The 14,371-nt window shown below is 46.3% G+C and overlaps 5 protein-coding genes across 7 annotated transcripts; 3 read left to right on the top strand and 2 right to left on the bottom strand.

The window, feature by feature from the left end:
* Positions 1 to 269: 269 nt before the first annotated feature.
* Positions 270 to 1,850, bottom strand: GL218_08847 (Succinate-hydroxymethylglutarate CoA-transferase; the record flags this gene model as incomplete). Of its 2 annotated transcripts, XM_033585659.1 has the most annotated exons (5): positions 270 to 775; positions 826 to 1,330; positions 1,387 to 1,513; positions 1,579 to 1,610; positions 1,683 to 1,850. In XM_033585659.1, 5 exons carry the CDS (start codon positions 1,848 to 1,850, stop codon positions 270 to 272), a joined length of 1,338 nt encoding a protein of 445 aa, XP_033440287.1. The 2 variants fall into 2 exon arrangements, with proteins under 2 accessions (XP_033440287.1, XP_033440286.1); XM_033585660.1 differs by lacking the exons at positions 1,387 to 1,513; positions 1,579 to 1,610.
* Positions 1,851 to 3,367: 1,517 nt separating this feature from the next.
* Positions 3,368 to 3,976, top strand: GL218_08846 (uncharacterized protein; the record flags this gene model as incomplete). Its single annotated transcript, XM_033585658.1, has 1 exon — positions 3,368 to 3,976. The coding sequence occupies one exon, from the start codon at positions 3,368 to 3,370 to the stop codon at positions 3,974 to 3,976; it is 609 nt and encodes a 202-aa protein (XP_033440285.1).
* A 1,138-nt stretch (positions 3,977 to 5,114) lies between these two features.
* Positions 5,115 to 6,233, top strand: GL218_08845 (Transcription initiation factor IIB; the record flags this gene model as incomplete). Its single annotated transcript, XM_033585657.1, has 1 exon — positions 5,115 to 6,233. One exon carries the CDS (start codon positions 5,115 to 5,117, stop codon positions 6,231 to 6,233), a length of 1,119 nt encoding a protein of 372 aa, XP_033440284.1.
* Positions 6,234 to 7,565: 1,332 nt separating this feature from the next.
* GL218_08844 (Glyoxylate/hydroxypyruvate reductase A) lies at positions 7,566 to 8,507 on the top strand (the record flags this gene model as incomplete). Its single annotated transcript, XM_033585656.1, has 1 exon — positions 7,566 to 8,507. One exon carries the CDS (start codon positions 7,566 to 7,568, stop codon positions 8,505 to 8,507), a length of 942 nt encoding a protein of 313 aa, XP_033440283.1.
* Positions 8,508 to 11,011: 2,504 nt separating this feature from the next.
* Positions 11,012 to 13,167, bottom strand: GL218_08843 (Mitochondrial outer membrane protein IML2; the record flags this gene model as incomplete). 2 transcript variants are annotated; one of them, XM_033585654.1, is made up of 2 exons in its annotated part: positions 11,012 to 11,300; positions 11,354 to 13,167. In XM_033585654.1, the coding sequence occupies 2 exons, from the start codon at positions 13,165 to 13,167 to the stop codon at positions 11,012 to 11,014; spliced, it is 2,103 nt and encodes a 700-aa protein (XP_033440282.1). The 2 variants fall into 2 exon arrangements, with proteins under 2 accessions (XP_033440282.1, XP_033440281.1); XM_033585655.1 differs by lacking the exon at positions 11,012 to 11,300 and having other exon boundaries at positions 11,350 to 13,167.
* Between the last annotated feature and the right edge of the window lie 1,204 nt (positions 13,168 to 14,371).

The following is a 14,371-nucleotide window of genomic DNA, read 5'->3' as shown; positions in this document are numbered from 1 at the left end:
CATTGTCAGGCCATTTTAAGGTTACTCGATTAACTTTAGCCTTTTACTTGTTGCGCTTTAATACATGAACTATTCCTATATGCTTTAAATCCATTATACGTACTTTCTTTAAGACGAACATAAGTCCTTGCCTTGCATGGTCTTAAACCTCCTCCGTATGTGTTCGGGATCTCTTTACCTCCTAGATACCTAATACTTAATAGGGTCATCTCGACTCAACTTGTACTTGTAAAATATTATTGAAGCTCTATAGTATGTGTTGGTATATTCTATCTAATAGCCCCCTTTTCTCTCAACGCAACCACATCACTAGTTTCGAACCCAAGAATATCCTCGAGAACTTCGTCCGTATGTTGACCTAAAGTTGGCGGTGCGGTCCGGACTCTCGGCTTACTCTCGCTATATTTTACCGGCGTATTTACTAGTTTTATCGGTCCGCATTGCTCATGTTCTACCTCGACTACCATGTTTCGTGCTTTAGTGTGTTCGTGGTTTAACGCCCCCTGGACGTCGTTTACTGCTGCGTACGGCATTCCCTTGCCTTCAAAGATCTCCAACCATTCTTGTGTCGTCTTTTGAACGCTGAGCTTCTCGATTTCGGCTTCGAGCTCTACACGGTTTGCTACCCGCTGCGAATTGATGCTGTACTTTGGATCTGTCTTCCATTCCGGCCGGCCAAGACCATCGCATAGAATCCCGAATAACCTATCATTCCCACCACCGAACAACACATCGCCATCCTTAGTTTTGAATGACTTATATGGGACTATCGATGCTAAGAAATTGTTAGCAAAGGTTGCGGGATTCCTATAGCTCAAAACTTACGATGAGCCGTGCCCCATCGGCCTGAATCTTTCTTCCCGCTGATGAGACAACTACTAGCAATATTTGCTAGCGTGGCAGTCTGGCAGTCGCTCAGGGCGACATCGATGTGCTGACCTCGACCAGTCTTTGCCCGGGAGAGCAGGGCAGCCATGATGCTATTACTAGTGTAGAGTCCTGTCGTCAAGTCCGTGACCGCAACACCAACCTTCACTGGCGGCCCATCTCGGTTACCGGTAATATGCATCAGCCCGAATTCCGCTTCGACCATGACATCGTAACCAGCCCGCTGAGAGTAAGGCCCCGTCTGGCCATATCCCGTAATCGAGGCGTATATGAGGCCTGGATTGATTTTATGAAGTGTCTCAAAATCCATCCCATACTTCTTTAGCGTCCCCGGGAGGTAATTCTCTACAAGAATATCGCATTTTGCTGCTAGCTTATGCAGGATCTCCACGCCCTCGGCATGCTGGAATGATAGACCCAAAGATTTCTTGTTGCGATTGACCTAGATGTAAATCAGTAAAGGCCAGGCACAGCGGTGTTAATAATTGTATAACATACACCCAAAAAATAGGCAGACTCTCCTGGACCTTCTTCTTTGGACCCGTTTCGGTATTTGGCATAAGGCGGCCCCCAAGCCCGCGTGTCATCCCCGCGCGTAGGATGTTCAATCTTAATAACTTCTGCGCTTGCGTTCGATGCAATATTAGCTTAACACCATTCTACGTCATAAAAGTGACATGTAGTTTATACCCAAGGTCTCCTAGAATTTGTGTACAATATGGCTATGTAGAAAGATAAGTGAGCGAGTGGCCGTGCACATTGCCGAGGTTGGGGGCAAATCCTTCACTACATACGCCGGCTAGGACCCTAGTCATATCCAGAACACGATAACCTGCCAAAGGGAGAGAGGATCGCTCGTCATTTACAGCAGAATACCGTCGTATTAAGCCAACCGAATAACGATTTCTAAGAAACGTTGTGCCGCGGCTGGCGTGAGCTACTGCTACTGTGCGACTGAACATGATGGCTGATTTGATAGTTATTAATTCTTGAGACACAGAATGTCTATGTTAGCCGAGACCTCTCGGAAAGGACAGACAAATAATACAAGGCAGATCGACATCTACTAAAGAAATCAATCTTCATCGGAAGAATTGATATACAAGCCGTTCGGATCCCGTAGTCGGCATTGATACGTTGGAACTTTGAAAACGGCGAGAAACGGCCGCTATTCCCGATTAATTGAAGTTTTACCCCACAATCTAACAATACGATTTATTAGTGCAATGAAAATCGTCCCCTTTATTCCTTATTGGTATTTAACCATGACGATTTGCTGACGATGATTCTTAGGAATAATAAGCTGAGCTTCCTTCATCGTGAACAACGTCGGCCGTTACTTGAGAAGGATTCGACCCTAGCTACGACCGACCGTTTGTCAGAACTCTCAATCCTCTTTACAAGAACCCTTGTAAGGCGGTGCAATGGTGATTGGGAGTAGCTGTCGTGCAACGTAAAGCACTTTATCTCGCTCGAGTCAACCTACCAAGATAACGGCATTAGCACTGTTGGCGTATCATTCACCAAATCAAGCCTCAAACGACTATCATTTATATTGCCTCATGTAGGCAGCCGGTCAAATAGCCAACAGCAAGATCCCAGGATAATGGTTGTCGGCCTAGGTAACCTGACAGCCTGACAAGTAAATACATGACGATACTACCTCAATGCCTTAGTATGGTGATCTGCGCAGCGCAAGTGGCAGTATCTACTATGAAGGATAACTTATGTAGGCTACGCACCAGCCTAATGGAAATTGTCTCGCCTTATCATCGTCGCCGTTGGCGTGCGGATATGCCTACCTCATCCTTTGGCCTTATTATGTATACATAATCATTTGTTGATAAGCCTAACCGAGGGACCCTGAAAATATGTATCCCTTAAGGGACGAATACGTTGGCTCATTGCTCAGCCTCGACTGCCTGCGACTGAAATGCGACCGATACTACCCAAAGGCTCTCAGAGGTAGCTGAGCCGGCGCTAAGTATCACCAGAATAGGTCTACGATCGACGCATTCCCTACGAACATCTACTTGCTTAGAGGAGCCTGCAGCTCATCCTATCTATGTTAGGTACTTACTATCAACTACATTTTACAAGCAAGCTGCCAAGTTGGCCCTCTTGTTTATCTCAAGGCATACAATTGTCACCGAAGGCAACGTTTGCATTGCCTCACGCCCCCGGTTCGTACTGCAGGGATCCCGAGATACCCCGTTGTCCCGTACGAGTGGGCGGCGCACGGCATGCAGTATGTAACCGTATGTAGATGTCAATTATCACTTGATTGGTCCAATAATAGAATTTGTCTAGGTTCCCGTCCCTCCAATTCGGCTCTTCTCGTATCCCAGAGGGACACTGTAGTTAGTAAAAAAGAACGCCTTCCCGTCATTCCCACACCTCACCGCTCGCAACTTAGTTTTTATTTCTTTGCCACGAACTCGTGATAGCCATCTCGAACCGTTTTCCTGGGTAAACCAACATGGCACCATCGTTACATCAGCGCGAGGAGAATGACGCATTCGATGCGCATACAGTAGCTACGCCAGAAATTAGAGATTCCAGCAACTCAATGGCGCCCTGGTTAATAGCTGTGATCGTTATCGGGGTGCTCGTTGTAACATCGCTGATCGTATTTCTGACATTACGTCTAACAAGAAAACGGCAACGAATTCCTCAAGAGGATCAGCCAGACCCGCTTGGTAAAGGCGTTAAAAAGCGGAAGATGAGGTCGACGGATAGGCAAGCAGTGGAAGAGATTGAGCGGGCTACGATGATCCGAAAGTCCTTAGCAAGCCGAACCTCGTCGCGGAACTCTCAAGTATGGGGGTCTACAGAATATCAATTCCAAGAGCTGGACCAGGAAGATCGAGAACCAGTAGCCCCGAGAGAACCGAGTGAACAGACAGAACAAAGAGAAAATTGGAAAGAATTCGAGGCAGGTCAGGTACCGATTCCTGGTGTTCAAGACACGCAGATGGGAATCCACCCGGCTCTTCTACCACAACCTCAATTAGCCGTTCCGCCATCATCTCGAACCCCGTCTCCGAGCCGGGGGCCGCAACCACCTCGATTAATTATCCCATCATAACGAGAGGACGAATTTCTTTGGTTGTATATTTCCTACGCAGGTTTAACGCAAATTTTTAGATGGATATGGGAAGGTTTAACGGCGCAAAGTAAAGAATACCCCTGGGCCATCGCATAGGCGTTTTAGAGGCGGGCATTGATGGCATTGTCAATATTTAGGGTATCTATCCACATATTTTTAATTCATTTTTTATTGAAACATGACTATCTGTAACAAGGGGTGTTATTGGTTTTGATTTAAAAATAGCCGTGCTTCTAGCCTAGCTTTCTATATGCACTTAGTCTCGTCACGATGTTATGAAGCATTTCTCTATTAGAGTACAGTCATGTCAAATTTACTACGACCATAACAGATGGTTCTACTGTCGCCTTTAGAGCGGTTTACCTCTCAGAAATGTGATTGCTTTCAGTTTCTAGTGTTTTACGCATTGACATTCTAATATGGTTTTTCTGCACCTACTCATACTACTTACGATTGAGAGATGAAACTTGGAATATGGTGAATGATGTGGAATAACCCTTGGGTAGAGTCCACTTGGTGTTAGGTCACATTTCTACTGATAGAAAATACCCACATCCATTATGTTTGTCTAAATTTTAGTAAAAATTCACTAAAGATGGAGTTCTAAAATAATGAGTTTGTTAAATACGTCCAAGAGGCGTATAATGAAATATGTGTTGTTAATGTCAAACAATAGCGTCAGAAATAGAACTTAGTTACAACAAAGGTTTGCAAACCATCAAAGAAAATTTAGGCTACTTTATGGGTTTCGTATAATTTAGATATAAAAAGAAACAATTGCGCTTCAGATTTTCTTAATTGTTCGAGATAAAAAGTGCTGCTTTATACCTGTTTGCAGAACTCGAGGTACGTATTGCCGCTTTCATACCTGCATTAAGTGATTACATAAAGTGAGTTAAAGTGAGTTAAAGTGATATGTACAGATGACCCACTATTTATGCAATCCACACTGACATAACTGGAGAATATTCTACAGGCATCTGCATTTGCATCGCGTCTTCTTTCTCTCACCTTCTTCACCTTTGTGTCGGAGGTCGCCTTAATTTTTTTCTCATCCTCAAACCTCAACAACAATATCGACGCCACACCCGAATCAATCTATCGCCATCCTGTCATAATGGCGACCGTGGTGCCCCGCCTAGAACCTAACTTTTCCGCTCCCGTACAAACCTTCCCCAACCAGAGTCAGACCGTCAATCAAAATCCGAACCAGAACGAAAGCGATGGAGGTTACAAGCAGAATTTAAATCAGCGACTTCTCTGTCGCGATTGCAATGAAGATCCTCCTAATCTCGTCGAAGAGTTCTCCTCTGGAGACATGGTTTGCGGCTCTTGTGGTTTAGTCCTTGGTGATCGCATCATTGACACACGATCTGAGTGGCGTACCTTCGCCAACGACGATCAAGGCAACGATGACCCTTCTCGTGTTGGCGACGCTGCGAACCCTCTCCTAAACGGTTCCCAGCTCGAGACCAACATCGGCTTCGGTGAAGGAATGCGCGCGAGAGAGCTGCATCGTGCCCAGAGTCGAATCACCAACGACAAAGCCACAAAGACGCTCTTAACTGCCTACCGCGATATTACGCAGTTTTGCGATGCTATCCACATCCCGAAAACCATCCAGGATTCGGCGAAACATATATTTAAGATGACCGAGGACAAGAAATTGTTCAAGGGAAAACCCCAAGAGGCGGTCGTAGCTGGCTGTATCTTCATAGCATGCCGACAGGCCAAGGCACCGCGGACATTCCGTGAGATCTACTCTCTTACTAGAGTTTCGAAGAAGGAGATCGGCAGGACGTTCAAGGTACTTGAGAAGATGTTGCAGAGCAGCCGTGATGAAAATGTTACGGGCTCGTTCCTTATGGTCGAGAACTACGAGGCTACCGGCACGACCGGTGCAGCTGAGCTATGTGCTCGGTATTGCAACAACCTCCAGTTCAAGAATCCCCATCTTATGGAAAAGATATCCAAAGTTTTGGCCGAGAAGAGTTCTTCGCTCAAAGATCTGGCTGGCCGATCTCCTCTGTCGATCGCTGCCGCATCTATCTATATGGCATCTCATCTTATGGGCGACGCGAAAACGTCTAGAGATATTGCCGCTGTAGCTGGTGTCAGTGACGGTACCATTAGGACGGCTTATCGCCATATGTATCCGTCTCGCAAGGAATTGATCGAACCGGATTGGCTTCACCCGAAAGGTGCTGGACGTATGGAAAACCTTCCTTCGAATTAGGGACGTGGAAAGGTTACTATACTCCGTTAGCAAATTTAATTTGCTACTGCCGACTGGATAGTGGTTGTGGAAACCTCGAGGGATTAAATTCTCTCGAAGGACGTGAGAACCTTTGCCACTTGGCAGGTCTGGTTTATTTGATTCACAGATCCGTTCAGCACGCGCTGCATTTATTGTCTCGACCGACATGTTGGTCGGTTTATATCGGATTTCTCGATTTTTGAGTCGGGTAATATTCCGTACGCGGAAGAGGGAAACATACTCGCCGTTTGGGTGATTTCCATAGGCCGGTACTAGTTTCTTTGACTTTCCTTATACGCCGTTTTGCTCTTGAGATACAGAGCTCGTGCGTTTATATTTCTACAAGCAGGTGTGAGGCCGGCTTGTAGTCTTTTCAACAGTTGATCGACGAGGGTTGCGATGCGAAATTGATTATGGTCGGCAATGATTTTATGGCGACGAGGCATGGCGTGGATGGCATGGATGGCGTGAGTGGCAGAAGAAGGTAAATTGACATTATGGATAGTGCTAGGTTGGCCTTTTACGATTCTTAGATTTAGGGATCGTAGATACAATCAAGAGCATTCCGTAGTACTAGTCACTGGATTCTAACTCGTACTACGTCTAAAGAGAAGTCTAACAAGTTTTTAACTTGATATACACGGAGTGTAGTACGCGTAAGGTGAGACCTGTTTCCAGCGATGAGATACCCAATTCCCTTTTTTCCTATTCCAAGCTCAAGATCCAATAACTTGTCTAGTACTTATATCATCACGTCACGAACTAAATATCTTGAAAAAAAAAAAGAGAAACAAAAAAGAAATCTAATAACTACTTGAATAAAAACATTATTATATACACGTGCTTACCCCTATCCCTATACAATTTATATACATATCAAAAGTCTTAAGATGCCTTTACGTATAACTAACTCCCTATCTAAGTGAGGTACTTATCTTACCTTATAAGTGAATACATACCTATTGACTTGAACCCGAGGGTGCGGGTAGCTTGGAACTAGTTGAAGCTACTCGGTTGATAATGGCCCGGCATATGGAGAAAGCACGACATTACGACATTGATACATAAAATAATAGGCTCTACCCGGGACGCACCCCGCATGTCCCGTCCCCGCCGTTACACGGCATATTAAATGTGCGGTCGTTAAGACTTTCCATAACTTTGTGTTCTTTATTATGTAGCTACTTAATCTTTTTTTATTTGTCTGTTTTTTTTTTCTCTATGCTAAAATCACTGACTACTAGACTTGCCACTCCCACTCGTTTATACTCTTCCCAGCTTAGAAGATACGTCGCCTCGACTAATAACACCATGAAGCTCCTCTACCCCACATCTCTCAAGCTCGACATTAGGAGTCTCGAGGGCTTCTCTACGTCTCTACACCCTTACGACGTCAAAGCCCCAATCCCAGACGACCTTACCGACGCCGAGATCCTCATTACCTGGACCAACAGCGCCGAGAACCTATCCGACGCCGCACGTCGCTTGAAGAACCTGCGCTGGATCCAATCCCTCGCTGCGGGCCCTAACGATGTTCTAGCTGCTGGATTTCCCTCAAGCGTCCTCGTGACAACAGGCTCTGGCCTGCACGACCGCACCGTCGCCGAACATACCCTGGGTCTACTCCTCACAGCCGCCCGCCGCTTCGACCAGATGCGCGAGTACCAACTTCGGCGCGAGTGGCCGCAACACCTCGGCGGCGCGCAGCCCGACCGCCCCAAGGACCGCTTCACCACCCTGCGCGACGCAAACATCCTCATCTGGGGCTACGGCAACATCGCCAAGACGCTGGCCCCGCACCTGACGGCCTGGGGCGCGACCGTCCGCGGCATAGCTAGGTCAGCCGGCGTCCGGGACGGCGTCGAGGTGTACGCGGAGGACAAGCTGCCGCAGCTCCTGCCGCAGACGGACGCGCTCGTCATGATCCTGCCCGGCGCGGAGAGCACCCGCGACGTGTTGAATAGAGAGCGGCTGGCGCTGCTGCCGGCGCACGCGTGGGTGGTCAACGTGGGGCGGGGCACGAGCGTCGACGAGGAGGCGCTGGCGGAGGCGCTGGAGCAGGGTAGGGTTGGAGGCGCGGCGCTGGACGTGTTTAAGACGGAGCCGCTGCCGAGGGAGTCGAGGCTCTGGGGCGCGCCGAATCTGCTGGTTAGTCCGCATGCGGCGGGGGGCAGGCCGCAGGACGCGGAGCAGCTTGTTGCGTATAATCTTAGGAGGTTTTTGGCGGGGCAGGAGTTGAGGAATTTGGTGTAGCAATTACGGAGTAAACTGTGAGGGGGTAGGGGTTGAGCTCGATAGAAGAGACTCCCTTGGACTGGAGGGGGGAGGGTGTGCGAGGAGGATGGGGGAGTGTTATAATTCCCCTTGTTCTTGGGGTTGTTGCTTTTGATTTGCGACGGCTACCTACTCTTGCATAGGACAGCGCACTCTAGAGATAATAGTAAATAGGTAGCTATAGACAAGTTTTATTGTAACTACCTACTTCTATATATATTAGGTAGTTAAAGGTTAATGAGTTACGTCGTGACTTTAAGAATAATCCTGAAGCTACAATGTGCCTCTTCAACAGGAAAGGTTGCGTTTTGATGTCGTGAGGGTCAACTAGATTCCACTATACTAAATACATCAAGTAAATAGATGGTATAATGTATGAGCATCGATACAGATTGCTCAATCCCTCGTAGGCTACCTCGATATATTTATAATTCTTCCTGCAAAGCTCCCGGCTAGCTTAGATGATATCGTATTGAAATGTCGCTGCATGATGATGTCTCATTCCTAGTCTTATTTATCAACCCCCCCCCCCCCCCTGTGGATCCGTATAATTGTAAATATTGTAATCCCCACAACCTTACATAGATTTACCCAGATTCATCATAGATACTACGAGACCCAAATAGACATTATTACATTATTATAATATGGTGTCACGGTTCATTATGCCCGTGACAAAGACGCACAATGGCTCCTGGACTTGTATTTCATCGCGATGAAGGAACCACCATGTCGTTCCCAATGAAGCTGCTTGCCATTACCAATAGAGAGCTTTGGCCATGATACACAACTTCACAAATGTCCGACGAGGTCTTATTCGGGACATATTTGCTTAGAAAGCTAGCTCGATAGCCACGCCTAACGACCCGCTCATAGGCCCTCGTGACTTGCTAGCCTGAGCTCTTTTATAAGAGACGTAGACTTCTTAGTTTAGGAAGTAGTAATAGTAAATAGAATAGTTGGTAGACCTTATATCCGTCGGGTGGTGATAATACCCAGTACCGACTTGAATAGTCAAGTATTCGGACGGACCAACATCTCTTCAAGCATATTGGTGATTCCTGGGAAGTCCTCATGGTGCTCTCCGTTAGGGGAATGTTTATGTTATTCGTAAGGTTTTATTAGCGCTACCAAATTGTTTTTGCGCAAATACATTTAAAAATATATAGTGTAGTATAGTAAGTTATTTGCGAAGAGGCTGAGTCGTTGTTTAAAGCCTTAGGGTGTGTGAAGATAGAATATCGGATAGTATATGGGGAGGGGGATTGGGTCTGAAACCCTCCGCCTTGGTATGCAGCAATATGACTATAGGCATACTGTGATGGATCTTAATGTGCCGACCCATGGTAACAGGTAGTTAATGGCAAGTGATATTGCTCCTTAATTCACCCCCCTTAAACAGCGTAGAGTAGTCGACTGAGAGTAAGAATATGGCAGTAAAGGTGGGTACCTGGAGTTGTCGTACTGGAGTTGACCAGTAACCCCGACGTATTGTCGTGTGAAATATGTAAAGAAAGAAAAGAAGTGTAGTCGTCGAATTAATGGTGTTTGCCTCTGCGGTGAGGTAGCAAGTAAATTGACATTGCGAGGATTAATTAGACCAATACGCAATTTAAGTGTAAGAAATAGGTTCGCACATAGACCATGATGACACGAAGGCAATGATAGAACATGAGGTGGTCAACCGGCAGTATACAGGGCCGATACTGTGGAATAGACTAGAAGATACGAATAATAAATAGATGTATCCAGTCAAAGGCCTTTCATCCCTCCGGCCCTCCGGGATGAAAGACCTGACTGGCATACATAAGGATAGATAGAATATGTAAAGTAGTTAGAGTAATCAATCAAGTAACATGTTTTGCTCTCAGATACACTAGATCCCCTCATATCTAGTTTGATATCGAGGTTGATCTGCCAGGTTATCCCTGAGGATATATCTGGAAGATCTCAAAAGAAAACAATGATCCTGGAGTAACTGGTGATATATATATAATAGGAGAGAGAAACATAAGATGGTGAAGCTGAATTGTGTTCAACGCAAAATGAATTCAGTAGGGAGTAGCTGGATTTATAGAGTAGAGACATTCACCCCTGGGAAGCATGTTGAACCTAGAAGTCCTTAGGAAACATAGCCACGAATGCCACATCTGCGCCTCTGTTTGCAGGTGCTCTGTTTGCTCTTGCACCACATAATATAAAAACCAACATACGCACGAGGCATGCAAGTTGCCACACCATAAAATGCATCTTCCCATAGTAGACAATGACCAAAACGCCAGTATACTAACCGCCTCTGCCTAGCTTCCCCTGAGGGGAGAATGAGATCTTGCTCTTGCTCATGCTCCGATACTGTCTAACCAACCTTTTCTCCGTAAAGGCGACCTGCATCTAAGGTCGACCAATCTACCTAATCCATAAGCTTCCAGCCGAAGGTATGTGGTTTGGCTGTCATATGCAGTTTTTATACCATGCCGAAAAAATCAAGCGCTTGCCCACCCATGATGCTTCTTGTACCAGCTCACAGTATCCATACCGGTCTGGACACGCATGCCGATCCGGGCGTCTAAGGTAAACGCTCCCCAGTTAGCTACCTTGTCGAGCCAGGCCTGGCATTCCTCCGTTTTCTCCCGTAGCCACTCCTCCTCGTCCCCTTTGTCGTCATCCCTTCGCACTTCAGGTCTTTGTATCTCAATCCATGCAAGTACGGCCATCTCGTAGTTTGCTGCTGGCAACGCATAATCGTCTTTCGTGGGGCCTCTAAATGCCAGTCTATCGTGATGTGTTAGCTACCTAGAATTTGACGTACGAGACTTGGAACTCACCTATCCATAGCTAAAACGCTGTCGAGCAATTCGCGTGCCTCGTCAATATTACCCAGTGATCGCGCCACGGCGGCTCGACAGACGTTTCGCACGGCTTCTTCGTCTAATTCTGCCTCTATCTTCTTCCGCGCCTCCTTCGGTGCTGTTAACCTATCCCAGGACAGAACCTTGTTCGAAAACTCCAGCTCCGAGGGCTGCATTTTCTTCATTCCGTTCCAAAGGTACGTCATCTCTTCCGATGGGCTGGGACCAATAGCATCTACCAGATCTATCCCCAACGCTTTGGATCTCTCCTCCCACTTCTGCATCTTCCGAACTACGAACTGCTCGAACGGCATCGGTTTAGCTAAGAAGCGTTTCTTACCAGCTAGCGTGGGCCCCTTTCTGAAGAGTTCATCTGTCTTCTTCTTATGTAACTGGATTTGTGACTCCTCTGCTTTACTGTGGAATGCATTTCGGTAGTTCTCTAGTTCCGCACACCCGGCAATGTAGTAGTATAAAGTAGGACTCCAGTCGTTGAGCTCGATGCAGCGGAGGAAATTGTCGCGCATGTCGGGATAATCGTGAATAAACATAGAATTCAGAGACATCTCAAAATTGTTGATAGCTGTGACCTGGCGCATTTTCGACTCCGTATTGCTCTTTAAAATCTCGAGAGCACCCCGCAAGTCCTTACTATTTGCCTGTACTCGACCTTCCTCAAAGCGCCAGAGGCCACTATCTGGATATCTCGAGCGCATCTGGGCCAGTAATGCAATGCACTTGGCTTTTGGGTAACCTACAGTAGTGCTCTTTTCATTGTCGTTATCGAAGGGGAGGATGTCGGCGGCGCTTAGAAGACCATGATAATAAGAAAGCAACATGAGACTTGCTACAGCTCCGTTAACATTATTGAACCCAGAACTCTGCCACAGCAACTGTAAGCCTCGTTCACGATCCCCCCTAAAGCCGATAATAGATAGTAGACGAGAAAACGCTGGCGGAACCATGGTAAGGAGAGTTAATAGGACTCCATACGCCATGTTGGCACCGCTATGAATAAAAACGTCGGCTGGGCTGGTGAATACCTCGGAGCTACCCTTAGCAGATAATAACTTAGAAGTACCGTTAGAATTTAGAGACAGTTTACTCAGTTCCTTCTCGGCTGCATCAGGGCCCGTAGTAAGATGACCGCCATAATCTAAAGGAGTTTGCGTTCCCGAATGTGCCTCATCCGCATCTACAAATTCGAGATCCGTGTCAGTATCGTCGCTAGATGAATCCGAGTGGAGCCCCTTTCTTTTTAGATATGCCGTCTCCGCTTCCACGAGCCCATCAAGCGTAATAAAAGCTTTCCGTAGCTTATAGAACCCCCTGAGGCCCTCCGTCAAACTCTCATTCAAAACGGCGACGACGGCGGACATGAGGTGTGCATAAGCTATAACCAGGGCGTACTCGCTTCCTGGGGGGTATATCCTGTCTTCGGCTTTACTGGCCTCGGCCTCCTTCTGAGCTTTTTTCATCTCACTCAAGGAACGTGTCTCGCAATCGTTAAGACGAGCGATGGTTTCGGCCATAATTGACTTTTCGAATCCAAGGATACTCCTCATAAAAGTGCAGACTCCCATTCCAAGGAGATGAAATGCTGAGTCGCCCTTTCGCAACCTCTCTTCGGCACCGTCGATGTCATCGTTCATAATTAAAGCGGTGGCATTTAACGCATCTACGAGGGAGGCCGTCTCCCGAGCTCGAAGATCTGTTTGCGAGGCTGCAGGACTTGAAGTTTGGCTCGGGGCGGGAGTAGAACCCCGAAGCCAGGCCCCTATCCGACTCATAGTAACGAACCGGATTAGCTACGAGACCAAAGCGATATCCCGTCTTTACTGCCTAGAGAATCGAGGACAAAACTATATTTTATCTTAAGATAAATAGTAACTCCGTGGTATCCGTTAGCGTCGGTCGGTTAGTCTCTAATATCCAAAAATCGTAAGTGCAGCTGTTAAAACATAGCAGGTTTAGTGCTGAGAGTAAGGTAGGTAGATATGTAAAATAAAGGATTAAATATTGTAACTAGCTCCTGTTAAAAGAAAGCTCGAAAAGATTATGTAAAGAGCTGGAATAAGCGCGAATGCATGCAAGTATCTAATGCATGCACCTAATTGACTCAGGTCTCGGAGCTGAAGGACGTATTCACCGAAGTCCACCTTTGAGGCTCCAGCACGAGTCAATGTATTCCGTACCTTAGGTAGGTGGATAAGGGGGGTGATTTTTGATGACGTCTCTAATGACACTGTAATAAAAAAAAAAGCAATTATGTAGGATGAAAGTGAGTTTTCTGTCGAGACTAGACTAGATCAAGTTTTTATTATCTTAGTGATATAATGCTTGCCTATATGAAAGTGTTTGTCGATAATATAAAAGAAAAGAAAAACAATAGTTAGTATAACTACCTAATTGATAATAGTAACACGGCTGTATAATATAGTTATATCATTTCATTTCTCAAAACTAGGGATGGGATTCAGGAGAGTAAGCTGACTACGGGATTGTATTCGGGCCCTAGCGGAAATTAAATACGGTAGGAATGCTGCAGCAGATGGAGGCTGAGCCTAAGACTTGAATATCCATCCTAGTTAGGTGACGACAACGAAGAAAGCAATGTTGCAGTGTTGTAGAAAATCGATAATCGATAATACATATTAGTAGGGCTACTTTCCAATTGACGGGCGGAGTTTAACCACAGTAGCCGCGCACTACGTGGCTATGTGCATATACACCTGTATTAAGTACGGATCTATACCGTAGCCCCGCTAAGCCCAACTACACGGCATGTGAAATGATTGGTTGCCCGGAGATAAAGTTTGGCTTATCCATAGTTACCTAAGTATTTTCCGTTTTCGGGGGCAACCTTATCCGCCTGCCGAGTTATCATTTCATGCTTAGGTCATTGCAATGCATCATCGATGTTATGCAACAAACACACTTACTCAGATAAATGATATATCTCATTACCTAAGATAAGAAAGCAAGGTTGACTGA

Source organism: Daldinia childiae, assembly GCF_008694065.1.
Source record: "Daldinia childiae strain JS-1345 chromosome Unknown Scaffold14, whole genome shotgun sequence".
NCBI lineage: Eukaryota > Fungi > Ascomycota > Sordariomycetes > Xylariales > Hypoxylaceae > Daldinia > Daldinia childiae.
This window is presented reverse-complemented; position numbering and strand designations above follow the sequence as displayed.